The 14,020-nt window shown below is 39.4% G+C and overlaps 1 protein-coding gene across 1 annotated transcript in view; it reads left to right on the forward strand.

Moving 5' to 3' along the window:
* GPC6 (glypican 6) overlaps positions 1–14,020 on the forward strand; it is a 998,187-nt gene that overhangs the window by 888,543 nt on the left and 95,624 nt on the right. The window contains exon 5 of the mRNA XM_074378417.1: positions 4,139–4,269. Within this exon, the coding sequence (XP_074234518.1) occupies positions 4,139–4,269 (131 nt within the window). The remainder of the gene's footprint in view (positions 1–4,138; positions 4,270–14,020) is intronic.

Below are 14,020 nucleotides of genomic sequence, written 5' to 3' on the forward strand. Positions count from 1 at the left end.
GTCTTATGTCGCAGTTATTTGTGTAGGTTTATCTGGCCTCCTAGCAAGAAACTTATTTTCACAAACAACTTTTAGTAGAAAAATAAAAGCCCAGAAAACGACTTTTTATGCCCACCCTGCCAGCCTTCCTCTTATTCTAACCAAAACCCTAGGTATGGCTATAATCAGTGTGTACATGTCATTTTATCCAAATGTTTTGCATACAGTTTTCTCTGAGCTTTTCCGAGAATTAGAAGAACTCGTGTATTTCTTTACAAAAGCAACATAGTGTTTCAATATATTGGTGTATGTTGATAGTAATTAATGATTTATCAACAGGTAGTTCGATTAGTAAGAACTTCTGTAGTTGATTGGCACAATAGTCATTTCTATTCATTTTATGTGTATGTGGTGAAAAACGTAACATTGAAATCTACCCTCTTAACAAAGTGTACAGTATGGTCTTGTGAACTACATGCATGTTGCTAGTCTTAATGATAACTCTGAGATTTTTGAGCCAATCTATACTGGCTTTTGAGTCTTCAAAGGAAAACCAAATTTTCCTAAATACAGTTATTTTATTTATATATAGTTTTAAAATGAGTAATAGCCTAAACCAGATAGCTTAAAGTAGAATATTCTGATTAGCTATCCAAATTAAAAGAAAAATACGGGATTTCAAAATTGTAGAATAGATAAACAAGATTATACTGTATAGCACAGGGAAATACACACAAAATCTTATGGTAGCTCACAGAGAAAAAAAATGTGACAATGAATATATATATGTTCATGTATCACTGAAAAGTTGTGCTGAACACTGGAAATTGACACAACATTGTAAAATGATTATAAATCAATAAAAAATGTTTAAAAAAATATACACACGTAAATATACATATACCTACATCAAAAATGTGTCACCCGAAATTAGTTTGTATAGCAAGGCAAATGAGCTGAGATAAAGAATGGAAATTCAAAGTCAGGCAATTTGAGTAAAGGTGGCCATTTGGTTACATGCTTAATATACAGGATCATCAGTAGGATGGTTTTTCCAAGGGAAGCCGGCAACTTCTTGGGAAAGGGTCATTTTTATCACAGTTGGGGTCAAAAAAGAGGAGGTGAGTTTGCAGACCTAGGAAGCTAAAAGGTGAGCTCTGTGGTGGGGAAGGAACAGGGAACGAAATGATTGAAATCACTGAAGAGAAACTTCTTGACTTTACGGTACGAATCCAAGAGCTTTTCGCCTTACCTGTTGGGAGGAATGTCTGGTGGAGAAGGGAGTGTTTGAATTTAAACAAAAGAACCTCCTCGGAGGGATTTTAGACCCCGTCATTGCAAACTGTGACAGGATGCTGAGTTCTTGTGATCCAGTCCAAGGTTGTCCTCTTTGCCAAGAGTACAACTGTGTTCAGACTTCTGGCAGAGACATTATTACTGTCTCAGCTCAAACCATTCATGTTGGATAAATATGCTGTGATAGACCAGCACTCTTTGTATAATGATCTGTGCAAATACTTGTCTAAAACACACAGTTAAGTATTCCTTAGTTCTCAGTGCCTTTTTTTTAAGTGAAGTACAGTTGATTTACAATGTTATGTTAGACCACAGTTATCAGTTCCTTTAACTGCATTTGTTGGACAACTCCATAGGGCCAACTCCCTTTCCTGTGCAAGGATTCCTTGGTTCTTCCAGCAGGATACACCTATCTAGAGAAACTTGCTCATTCATCATAATTAATCTCCATCGGAAAGCCTACTGGAAATTCTAATGGTAAACGGGGTAATTTTTTATAAACACACAAAATTAATATGAAGACATAAAAGGAACAGAGCAGCTCTTGGGCAACAGTTAGCCACCTTTTAAAACCTTAAAGGAGAAAACATCTTTACTATTGAAATACATGGCAACCAAACAGTGTGCCTCCTATGTCCGTGTTGCCGGATAATTAGATCCTTAAGATCCAGAGGAGTGACGACTTTTGTTATAAGATCCTGATGTGACATCCATACATAGGTCTGTGTTAGTTAAGGAAGATTTTATAAAATTCATTGTTAGAGTTTTTTATGAGTCCCTGTTCACATCTTAAGGTTTTCATGTCACTTGTGCCCATGAGAATAATGCAGGACAGAATACTGGGGACGGGCGTGGAATAGACATCACTGATGCTCAGGTGCCCAGGATGCTCTTAGCCTCACTGGTTCCACAGGGAGTGGATCAAGCACCCAATTACGAAGTCAGGCCAAGAAAGCCCGTTGTTAGTATAAAAGCTGACGCTATTCACATCATCGAAGCCTGGTGCTCTGTAAAAATGTGACTACTTTCCAGACAGTAATTCCTTATAAAAATTCATCTATCTTAAAAGGTTTTCCACCTGCCTAATTCATAACTACTTATAACCCTGAAAATTTTTTGATGTTGGACTTTGCTTGAGCATGGTTGGATACGTAATAAAAATAAAATTTGTTTTCTTCACACTATTGCTATGAGGCAGCTACTATAAACAGCATGTTACATTAATAATATATTTAGAAAGCAGATTATATGATGTATGTGCAGTATATTTTCAGTTGCATGCTTAAAATATTCATGCACAGAGGGGGAAAAAAAATAGGGCATAGACCAAACTGTTTATAGTGTTATTCTGGGAAGTGGGACTGTGGGTGCATTTTTCTCCTTGTTTTTTCTGTATTTTCTAAGTGTCTAACAATAAATATGTACTATTTTGAAAAAGGACAGTGTTTTAAGGTTGGCTCCCAAGGGTTTTAACAGTTGGAAAACATGAGCGTTATTGAGTCCATATGTTAAAAGTCTAGGCTGTGCTTTCCAGCAGCCACTAGTCCCAAGTGGGTATTTTAAAATTATATTTAAATTAGTTAAGGGCACATTAATTTATAAACAGTTTAATTCCTCAGTCACATTAGCCGCATTTCAAGTTTCAATAGCCACATTTTCATTATCACAGAAAGTTCCATTCGACCGTCCCAGTGGAGGCAAGTTACCAAACTGTGCCCTGGAAGCTAAGAACTAACGTGGGCCAGTTTTTAGCAGCACAGGAATGGACACAGGCCCCCTGTACCACGCTCCACAGACTCTGGCGGACTCCTCATCACAGGTCCCTTCTACACACCTCACCAATCCGTGGCCCAGTAAGCTCAGAGATTTTTCCTGCAGCCTCCAGCTACTTAGTTGCAAGGTTGGGCAACTAACTCCTGATTCAGAGCTCTTGCCTCCATGTCACTGTGACCATCTTCTCCAGCAAATGGAAGCCTCCCAAGTAGTGCTTTAGTTCAGTTCAGTTCAACATAGTTTCATGGACATTTTCTGAAAGGCTACAGTGTGACAGGCACCCTAACAAGCCTTGAATATACAAAACCACCAAGAGAAGTTTCCCTGTCCCCAAAGGCTGTCAAAGTGCAAAAATGCAAGGGCATGCTGGGTAGGGTGACGGCACCGAGTAGGGACAGGTCTGTTCTGGGGAAATCCAGAAATGCTTCACATGTAGATGTGCTTAAGTTGGGCCTTGACATTAGAGCAGCCCCCTCAATTCTCAAATTAACACTTCTTCAGTATTCTCAGGTTTCTCCATACTCCAGAAAAGTTCAACTCCATTTTTGAACCTGAGCTAATATTTTTGGGGGTTTGAGTTATTTTTGTTTTGTTTTGTTTTGTTTTAGATTCCATATAAGTGAGATCATAGAGTATTTGTCTTTCTTTGTCTGAATTTGTTTTGTTTTGTTTTGTTTTGTTTTTGGTGGGGATGTGGGTAATTTTTCCCCCTTAATGGAGGTACTAGGCATTGAACTCAGAACCTCGTGCATGCCGAGCACATGCTCTACCACTGTGCTATACCCCCTACCCCTGAAATATTTTTTTTAACCTCACTTGTAATAGATATGTTCAACTCTCTTAATTTGAACCAATTTTCTCATTTTCAGGCCTGGTCCTATACATGTAAAATAATTTGAAACCTTCAAATGAAATAAAATACTACTTTAAGATTGAGTCATCCATTCCGTTTTGAACTCTGTAAAAGCGAATAAAAAATTTGAATGAGCAATCATTTTTCAGCCAGTTGCATTGGAGGTATTTAGACACAGGTTATAACCTGGAGTTCCCAGTTCTCAAATATTGAAATCATGTTCCTGTGTTTTAACAGATGCAATGCTCTTGGTGGCAGAGCGACTGGAAGGACCATTCAACATTGAGTCGGTCATGGACCCCATAGACGTCAAGATCTCTGAAGCCATTATGAATATGCAAGAAAACAGCATGCAGGTGTCTGCAAAGGTATTTGCCTTCATCATATGTCGCCTAATAAGGAAAGTGCAGGAATCTAAAAATGGAGTAACTAGATATGTCGGCTAGGGTTATAAATTCTAATACATTGTCAGTACACTTTTCCTGCCCCACTAAAAATTTGCTACTTCATTAAAACTGTCTAGCAAAATGGCCTTGAGAAAGGGAGCAAGCCTTTAGTTCACAGCTACTCCATCGTGAAGAAATTATTGGCTGCTAAAAATTTCAGAAAGCCCTAAGTATAGTGACTAATCCCCCACATTTGTGAGCAATTTGAGGGGAATTCTCTTTGTAATGTTTGAATTGTCCACACACCCTCACCCTGTTCTCTCTCTCTAGGAACTTCTAATTATGTCTTCAGCTGCACAAACCAGGCAAATGATCTGTATGTTCAATTGTAAATTATTCAACATTCCATCTGACTTCCTTTTTTAAGACTGTAATGTAACTCCCATTACTGAATCTTCAGAGGAAAATGCCCCTTTGTATGAAGTCAAACACACATTTAAAAAAAAAATAGTGGATCTTTGTAAATCAAATGAGACAGATTCTGGGTTTGCAACGGCAGAACACAAATACCAAGTGCACAATTTTTATTTGTCCCCACCCAGCTGAAAATCGACAGGACCTGCCTTAAGCAAAACTGAGAAGTTTGCAATGAGACTCCAGCCTTTTCCTGCATCACCCCTTCATCCACACTGATGACTGCACAGTGTCCTTCTGTTCTCTTTATCTGTCTCCCTGTCACCAAACACTAACCAAATCCACAGCAGTGCTGTAGACCTGGTGACGGAGTGACTGCATTTTAATTGAAAGTCATTTGCACAAAAATATGTCAGGCAAAGACTGGCATGTTTAGCGTTCTCCAATTTTTAAAAGCCTTTGTGAAAAGGATTTCAAAGGAGAAGGAGGTGGGTGGTGGGGAGAAATTGCAGAGCAGAAAGAAATCCATGGAATCTGATTAGGGCTCCTTGGCTAAGTAGGAATCACAACAGATTTGGGCGTTTTAGGGTGAACTGGTAGAAAGTAGGGTAAGAAAGAATCTGGTCGGGGCATCTTCCTCTCTCTCCCTGGGAGATGGATGGGCTAAGAGTTTCACAGGTTCTAGGTTTTAGTGAGCTTGGGTTAGCCTGTGTAAAGAAGGATGCTCCAAAGTTCCATCACGTGTTAGGGAAATGGCACATTTGGAGGTTCCGTGAAAAGTTATTTTTTTCCTTACCCGTGAAAAAAAGCAATTATCTATTCCTCTCAAATCTATTGCCTAGAAACCAATTAATGTTTTTAGAGGCCAAATATCCCAGCAATGCTTGAAGCTCTATGGTAATTGACATTCAAAACAGCTCTAGAGAAGAGGGCGTGAAAACACGAAAGTATCTTTGGTTTGAGACCACCACACACTCCTTAGAAGGAGAGGTTTCCACTGGGTGTGTGTACGGGGGTGTTCAAGTCAAGTTTTTCTATTAAAAATTCTCTAAGAGATCAGATGGACTGTCTTCAATTCCAGAATGTGGATGAGACATTTTTCTGGAAGTTGTCCAACTACATTATAATATGATTGCTGTTCATAAGGCATGCACTTTGAAAAAGGCACATTTCTTTGTAAGAAATCTCTTAAAGTAAAAATAATATAGGGTATGCAAGAGAACACTCATCAGAGGATACCGTATGGAGGGCCCTAAAATAGTAGTACCCACAATGTCAAATCAGCTAGAAACAAACAAATGAAAAAGGTATCTGGTAGCCTTGACATAGAGAAAAGGTGATGGGGTGAGTTAAGGAAGGTGGAGAGAGAGGAGGGCCGCTTGACTTTGCAGGAAAGAGGGATGGGACACAGGTCGGACCTAGAGGAGAGTATGGAGGAAAGACCCAAGCCAGCCTTAACATAGTGGAGAGGTGGTTTATTCGGTGGCTGAAATTTGGATAAATTTAGCAGGAAACACCAACAAGATTTGCTGATGGAATGGGTATGTTCTGAAAGAGGTCTTATTTCTTCAAGTGAATGGAATTTGGAAACACGTTGTTTCACTTTCCATATAAGCCACATCCATGAAAGTATGCATGAAATGAAGTCTAAAATCTACTTTCTAGCTAAGAAATAGATGGCTGAATTTTTCCTTTTGCAAAGGAACTCTCAGTCATTGTTGATAAACGGTCTCATCAGATTTGAAATTCTGGATTTCCAGACTTTGGCTGCAGTATTTGCATCACCAGCGCCCTCCTTAACTTCTGATAGCTGAGCTTCTGGTGAGGCTGGAAGCTGTTTCCTAACTGGAGGGCCAGACATCCTGAGAGCTGTAAAGCTTACAAATTAAAATGACTTTTTTCTCCAGGATATGATTGGCAACTTCTCCTTGGAAAATCATTTACCTTATTATAGCAGTTACTGATGGAAGTCATTTCCAGAACCTCTTTCAGAAAAGCAACGATGTTTATAGCTGCCAGCTCACATTTGTTGAACGCTTACTGCCAGGACTGTACTGTGCTTTATGTGGTTTATATTGTGTAATATTTATAACAGTGCTTGTGATGAGATAGACCTTCCCCCTTATTTTCCAGATATGGAAACTAAAGCTTAGAAAAGTTCAGGAACTTACAGAAGGTCTCGTGGTGTGTGAAGGGTACCTAGAGGAGTGTCTGAGTCCAGAGCACATGTTGCTAGTCTCTGCATGTTGATAATTCAGGTCCCTACAGAGCCAATCCCAGACAAGGGCGCAATTCAGTGAATGTTCACTGAATAGATCAAGTATTAGGAGAAAGTTCTGTAGCCTTCACTAAAACCCACATGAGAAGGTAAGGAAACCCAGGTGGCAAAGCCAGGAGGATTCAAGTTGTCTGTCCTTCTGTCTGAGTCCCTTTACAACTATACCTAGTACTTTTCATCACGCTAAATGCTAACAAACTATTTTTCTTATTAGCCTCATCATGCATTCATTTCCAACCTTTCTTGGAGTTTTAAAAGTGCAAAACATGAAAGTCTACTTTTTTCTCCCCTCTCCTGTCTGAAGGCAAAGATGAAAACAGTTTCAGATACGAAAGTCCTCTCTAATGCAGTAGTCTGCATCACATCTATAGAAGGGAACAGCTCATTTTTTTTTCACTGAGGTATAGTTGATGTACAGTATTATGTAAGATTCAGGCATAGGAACAAATCATTTTTTGTGCCTAATCAGTGAGATTACAGACTAATGAAAAGATCTAGTCTTACTGTGCGTTTCATGCTCAGATCTTGTCTGGGATCTGTTTGTATATAGGTACTGTCACCCCCTTTTTCCCTCTGCCACTTAGCCCACAGACAAGCAGTTTGGGGGTAAGGCACTGTGATAGTCCTTTCAAAAAATACATCGGCTGTTTCAAGCTATGTAGTCAAATTACAATATTTTGATAGTAACATTGTGGAATTGATTTCAAATTCTTGATTTGTATATCCTTTGTATAATATTATATTATACATTACATAATTTATAACATAATTTATATTAACATTAATATTATAATAATATATTATTTTATATATATTTTGAGACCAGCAACAGTAGCATATTAAGGCTTTTCTTGGTTCCTTTTTGGACAAATAATCACTTAGTAACAATGACAATCATCATAGCTACCATTGGTTGAGCACCTACTGTATTTCATTCAACAAATACCCTTCGTGTGCGAGGCACGAGGAATAGAATAGAGGACAAAACAGATTCTCTCCCCCAGCATCACTCTCTTTCTAGATGCCTTATATATTTATTTCAAATCCTCCTGCAATCTTGTAAAGCATTGATTTCCTCATTTTCTTAAGTAAAGAAATGTTAAATTTAGAGCGATTAAGTTGCTTGTCTGAGGCCAGGCAACTGAGAAGTAGCAGAGCTGGGATTGTAGCCCAGAACCATCTGATCCAATGGAAAAGATTTTCCCAGCATGCCCCTGTTTCCTCAGTATGTATCTCCCCACCAGGACCAGATACACTGCAGCCTTGGAGGAACCAGCCATTTCAGAGAAGGCTGTTGCCTGGAACCTGTTACTGATGATGAGTACTAAGGATGAGTGTTTCTGATCAGTAAGGAAACCTACTGAGGAGAAACAGAAGTTGTTAGTTCTTCAAGCCCCAACTAAGATTATTACATTCACCAACTTTACAATCTTCATCAAAGACAGAAGTGGGTCCTCATTATTCCACCACTTCCGTTACCCGCGCAAAGCCAGGGAGTTCTGAACTTTCCAGGGTTCAGGAAATGCTCTAAAGGAAGGGAGAACAAAACTCGCTCGGTCTCTGCCTATGAATTTCAAACGTGTTGAATAACCTCCTTCCTGTCCTATCAGGGAAGATGGAACTGATCTCACTATCTATAATTTAACTGTATTAGGAATCATTTCAAACCCAATCCAGGAAAAGATTGGTTTGTCAGATATAATCTAAATTAAGAAGGGAGACTTATTAAATTCCAATTGAAACCATCCATTCAATTAATACTTATTACAGACGAGGGTAGAACCCATTACAGAAGAGCAGCATGGCCTTCAGTGACTTTATCTTCTCCAGACAATTCTTTCTAAATCTACAGCTCACATGAAGATGAAAAAAACCTAAAAGAACAGAAAGAAGAATGTTAATAATTTTTGCCTCCAGGTAGCAGGTCTTAGTTTCCTCATCTGTAAAAAAAAAAGGGGGTTAATCTAAATGTCCCCTTTCCAGCTTTCTGATCATTATCTCTTCAATCATGATTAGGTTTCTTTTTCTAGCATCCAGGTATTTTTCTTTTCTCTGGATCTTTTTCCTTTCAGAGCATTCAGGTGTAATGTCTTGGGAATTCACTTGGAAAAAAATATCTTGCTTCCGATAAAAGGACATTGATTAGATTCAGTTCAAATAAGCATATTTTTATCCCTATAGTATTTACCCTTCCTTTCTCTGAGCTCCTGCGTGACGTGTGCCCTTAAGGCAGTGAGACCATTATTCCTTGTGTTATGGTTACTTGTGGGCTTATCTTCTCCTTCCCAGGATTATAAGTTATTTGAGGATGGGAGCAACATCTTACTCATTCTTACATTCTACAGACAGCCCTTCTAACGTGCCATTTCACACATGGAAGCAACAGTACATTTTGCTGTGTTGAATTCAGAACATGAAAGTCTAATGCCAGAAAGATTTCAACAATAAGGAATAAAAAACACCTTAAAATATATTTGAAGTGAGTCTTGTATTCTTTAAAATAGCGTCAGTATGACAAGATCAGATTTTGACATCAGATTTTGACGTCAGACAGCCCTGGGATCCAGTTTTTCCTAGTTATGTGTGACTTGGGGCAAATTATTTATCTGTCTAAACTCAATCAACTCACATTAAAAACGAGGATGCTGGTAGGACCTACTTATAAAGTTGTTTGAGAGTAAAATGATGTAATCCATGTAAAACGCTTAGCATGGAATATATCAAACCAAAACCACTTGTCAAAGTTTAGTATTTTCATTGTTATTGAAAATGTCTGTGATGTGTAAATTCTAACGACCATGGACTCTGTGGTTCTGCCTCACCCATGATGGTCTGTGAGCTTCTCCCCAGCATATCAGATCAGAAGAGCAGATTTGATGGTCACACACTTGCGTTTAAATACACTCATGCATGGTGTTATTTTTGACGGTAGAGACTCATCTGGAAAGGGACATTGATTTCCGCATGGCCTGTGATGATGTGTCTCGGCCCTGAATTATCGTCTAATGAGCAAGGCCTTCAGGGGAAAGCAGGCTTGAGAGCAGAGCGGAGTGGGTGGAAGTAGACTTGGTAGCATCCCAGCCCAAGTCCAGGCCCACTGGCTGCACCAAGGCCAGCAGAGCAAAGGCGTTTAGGGGGATTTCAGCTTAACATCACATACTTCTTACATAAAGGGACTTATTGGCCTATTCCATTGACAAGTGGTTCCGTCCCTTCCGCCTGCTCTCTGAGAAAAAAGCCAATGGCCATACTCTTTATAAAGCTTTGAGTCCTATTTCTATTTCCTCTTTAGTTTTGTTTCCAAAAGAAAAGAGCAAGTTCTCACTGATTTCTAGATTCAGAGTATTTTCTCCGTTGATTCAAATTTCAAAGCTCATATTCTGCCCACCAGGTCTCACTTATAATATTCCACCAAGAAACAGTGACCTTGACACATCTTTGATTCTTTGATTTCTTCATTTCTCTACAGAAAGCCAGAACCTGTTCCTTTCCTGTTTGTAACATCACTGGATAACAGAGCCAAATTTTTCAGATGCTAGACACAGGGTGGGGAAAAAAGACAGCTTTCTTTATAAAGTAAATGAAGGTTTGAGAAAAATACCTATGATGCATTTATAGGAAATGCATCCAAAGTAAATTAGTTTTAACTTTCTTTCCACGAAAAAGGTTTATATATATATAAATATATATTTATATCGGTTTTTTTTTTTTTCTCCTTTACATGATAAGGGGAAACTCCTGATTATCTCTAACCTTTGGAGATTTAGCTTAAGATTTTCTTTCACTTTAACTTCAGGGCAGAAGATAAGAAGATTACATTTAATGAAGTCTACTCAAGAGTAGGTGATTGAAACACAACTCAGTATTTAATACTCAGTGTGTTCTTAGAAACAGAACAAGATACCCTCTTGCTCTCGGGAAGGAAAGTTCTTCCAGCCTCCTCCTGCCTTTAAAGAGGAGAAACTGCTTCCTTAGAACTATGCTTCCCATAGGCAGCCGATTATTGCTTTAAGGGAATTTCAGCGCCCTCTGCCCAGTTTCACAAATACACAAGCATCGCCAGCGTTTAGCATTTCCTTTCTACTCGGGTATATGCAGTCTGGTTTGATCCTGGTAGAGTCATGCCCAAGCCAGCCCATATTTAAACATGTGAAGGAGCTACGTCTGCATTTGTAGCAACTTGTTCGGCCAGAAATTTTGGAATTATATATGGCTTTCTGGAGGTCTTTTTCTGCTAACGCATTTAGTATGTCTCTTTTTCTCACCTCGTCATTTTCCCAGAATATATCTTTAATATCAGACAAATCGCTGAGGTGCCTTACAAAGTGAAAGTCAACACTTCTTGATTAATACATGTAATCTGTTAACTAGAATAAGTGTTTTTAAAACACGAGGTTTGCAAGAATGGCTGACAAAAAGCATTCTTATGTGAAAAATGTGAAACATCTCAGACACGATGTTCTGGGTTTGTTACAGCGAAGTTTTCATCCCAAATCTCGCCCTAGCCCAGATTACTCTCGTGATTGCACCTGTTTATCCACTTGTCTGAGGCACACCTCCACCCGCCACCTCAAATACACCTGTTCAATACTGAGCTCATCATCCTCCCACAAACCCTTCGCTCCCCGGGTTCTCCATCCCAGGGAACGTCTCTTCTACTGCTCTTTTGTCCAAGCCAGAAGCCTGAACTCCTCCTCCCCCTCCACCCTCACAGTCAATCCCTAATGAAACCCGTTAAACAGTCATTTCTAAATGTCTTCTGAATCCATCCACAGGGTCTCCCCTAATTTAATCACCTCACACCTGGATTATAGCCTCCTAATTAATTCCCTGCCTCTGGTTTCGCCGCACTCCAATCCCTCTTCACATTGTCGCCAGAGGGACTGCTGACAATGCAAATATGTCCACATTACTTCCTTGCATGATATCTTTCTGTGGTTCCCTGTTGCCATTCAAATAAAGCCCAGATGTGTTCCTGCACAATGCAGTCCTTAACCTGCCCCTCTGGGTCCACCACTTAGCTCTCTTCCCACGTTAAATCATTAAAGCAACTATTAAGCACCGGTTATCTGCCAAGCGCAGCACTAGACGCTGTGGACATAGCGGTGAATAAGACTGACCGACCGACAGAGCCTGAGTCCTAACAGAAGTGTTAATCTAGGAGGAGAGAGAACCTCTGTGCGCACCAGACGTACAAAATGGCCTTGGCTCTGCTACTCGGAAGAAGTGTCCTCTCTCATCTCCATAGTTTTGCACATGCTGTTCCTTATCCTGGAACGTTCTTTCTATCCTTTCTATCCCCCCCCCTCCCCAAATACACGCCATTCACCAGGCATACTGCAACTATTTCTCCAACTTCCCTGGCAAGATTCAGTGGTATAATAGTAAATGTTTGCACAACCAGTTCTCTATGCAAAAAAAAAACATGCTGGTTTATAGTGTTTGCCAATTTCTGGGGTATAAATTTCAAGCTACCAACATGATGTCCACTGAACACAGAGTAGCCCCCTGACAATGTACTATTTCCGCCTTACAGACACCCTTGGCATAAATAACCATTAATGGTAAAAATAATTAGGAGGTAATGAGTTTTTAGTATAATTACCTTTGTTTTTAATAAAATTTAGATCATTTTAAGTGTATACGATTTAACTTTTAATAATCACTCTGTTTAATGACTGGATTACAAATTTCCTGAAAATTTAACAAGTGGTCCTGTGCACCAGTAAGAGCCCATCCCAGCACATTGCTGCTCTCCTAGGAAGCTTCTCTGACTTCCCAGTCCGGGTTATTTGCCCCTGATGGGTGTTCCCATAGCATTTATTACATTCTACTGTAATTGCCTGATTTCTTGTCAGAACCCTCATGAGATCAGGGACATGGCCAGTGGGCGTATCCCTAGCATCTAAGTCTGGCCACAGTGACACTCTACAAATACTTGTTAAATGGTCATTTGAATATATGATACAGAGCCAGGCTGCTGAAATTCAACATTTATGTAAATTCTGCAAAGTGATCTTAAAGCATTGCTTTAAACCTTGCAAACAAAGAGCACATGAAATTATCATTTAGCGAGGCCAGTAGAGTTCGGTTTTGTTTTGTTTTGTTTTCTCCACACTCAAGATAAGCTTTGTTCAGTTCCTTGTCACTCCTTCCTGCTTGCCATTTGGGAGGAAATATCAAGGTGTTCTACTGTGGAAGGAATGCAAAACCTACAAGGGGAAAAAAATCATCTTCTTAAGCAAATGGAAGGAATTTGCTTTTATTGAAGAAACGATTTTAAGAAGTATGCAACCCATCTGACAAGACATTCTGGAAGCAAGCAGCATAAGCATCAGGAGTGAATGTTTAAAACCTTGAAACTGACACGGTTGCTGGCTTTTGAAAATTGAAGCCAATATATTAAAAGCAGCCAAAACTGAAACTGATGACTTGACTTGATTCAGTCCAACCCCGAAGTCTCTACACAGAATCCTGGACCCATCCAGGGACTTCAGGTTTGCCAGAGAACTTGGCCAAGAAACCATTATAATCAATCTTTAAGGAAAGAAAAGGAGGCATAAAGATGCATCTTGAATCAGAGAGCAAAGAAAAAAGAGAAAGAGAGTGAGAGAAAAAGTAGGGGGAGAGGGAAGAGAAGACGAAGGAAAAGAGAGAAGAGGAGAGATTGTTCGGAGTCATAGGATGAAAGCCTGTTTTCTTGAAAGGCAAAATCCACCCCAAAAATTGGCGCTGTAATAAAAGTCAAAAAATAAAAAATACTCATTTTTAACTGTGTGAGGAGTATAATGATTTCATATCTAAAGAAAAAAGTTATTATTATAAGTTTTTAAGTTTATATTCAGGAAAACGCTTCTTAGGATATTAGCAGATTACTGGGAACCAGAAACGTGCGAAAATGAGGCCCTAAGGTGTCAGTTGCATCTTGCATTGTGGTCATAATGGAGCTCTCCTTGCAACTACTTCTCATGAAATGGGTTTCTTAATATCTTACCTTACTCACATCTACTGGCTGATGGTATGTGGACGTCCCCTTGACAC

The sequence above is a fragment of the Camelus bactrianus genome, chromosome 14 (assembly GCF_048773025.1).
Source record: "Camelus bactrianus isolate YW-2024 breed Bactrian camel chromosome 14, ASM4877302v1, whole genome shotgun sequence".
Lineage (NCBI taxonomy): Eukaryota > Metazoa > Chordata > Mammalia > Artiodactyla > Camelidae > Camelus > Camelus bactrianus.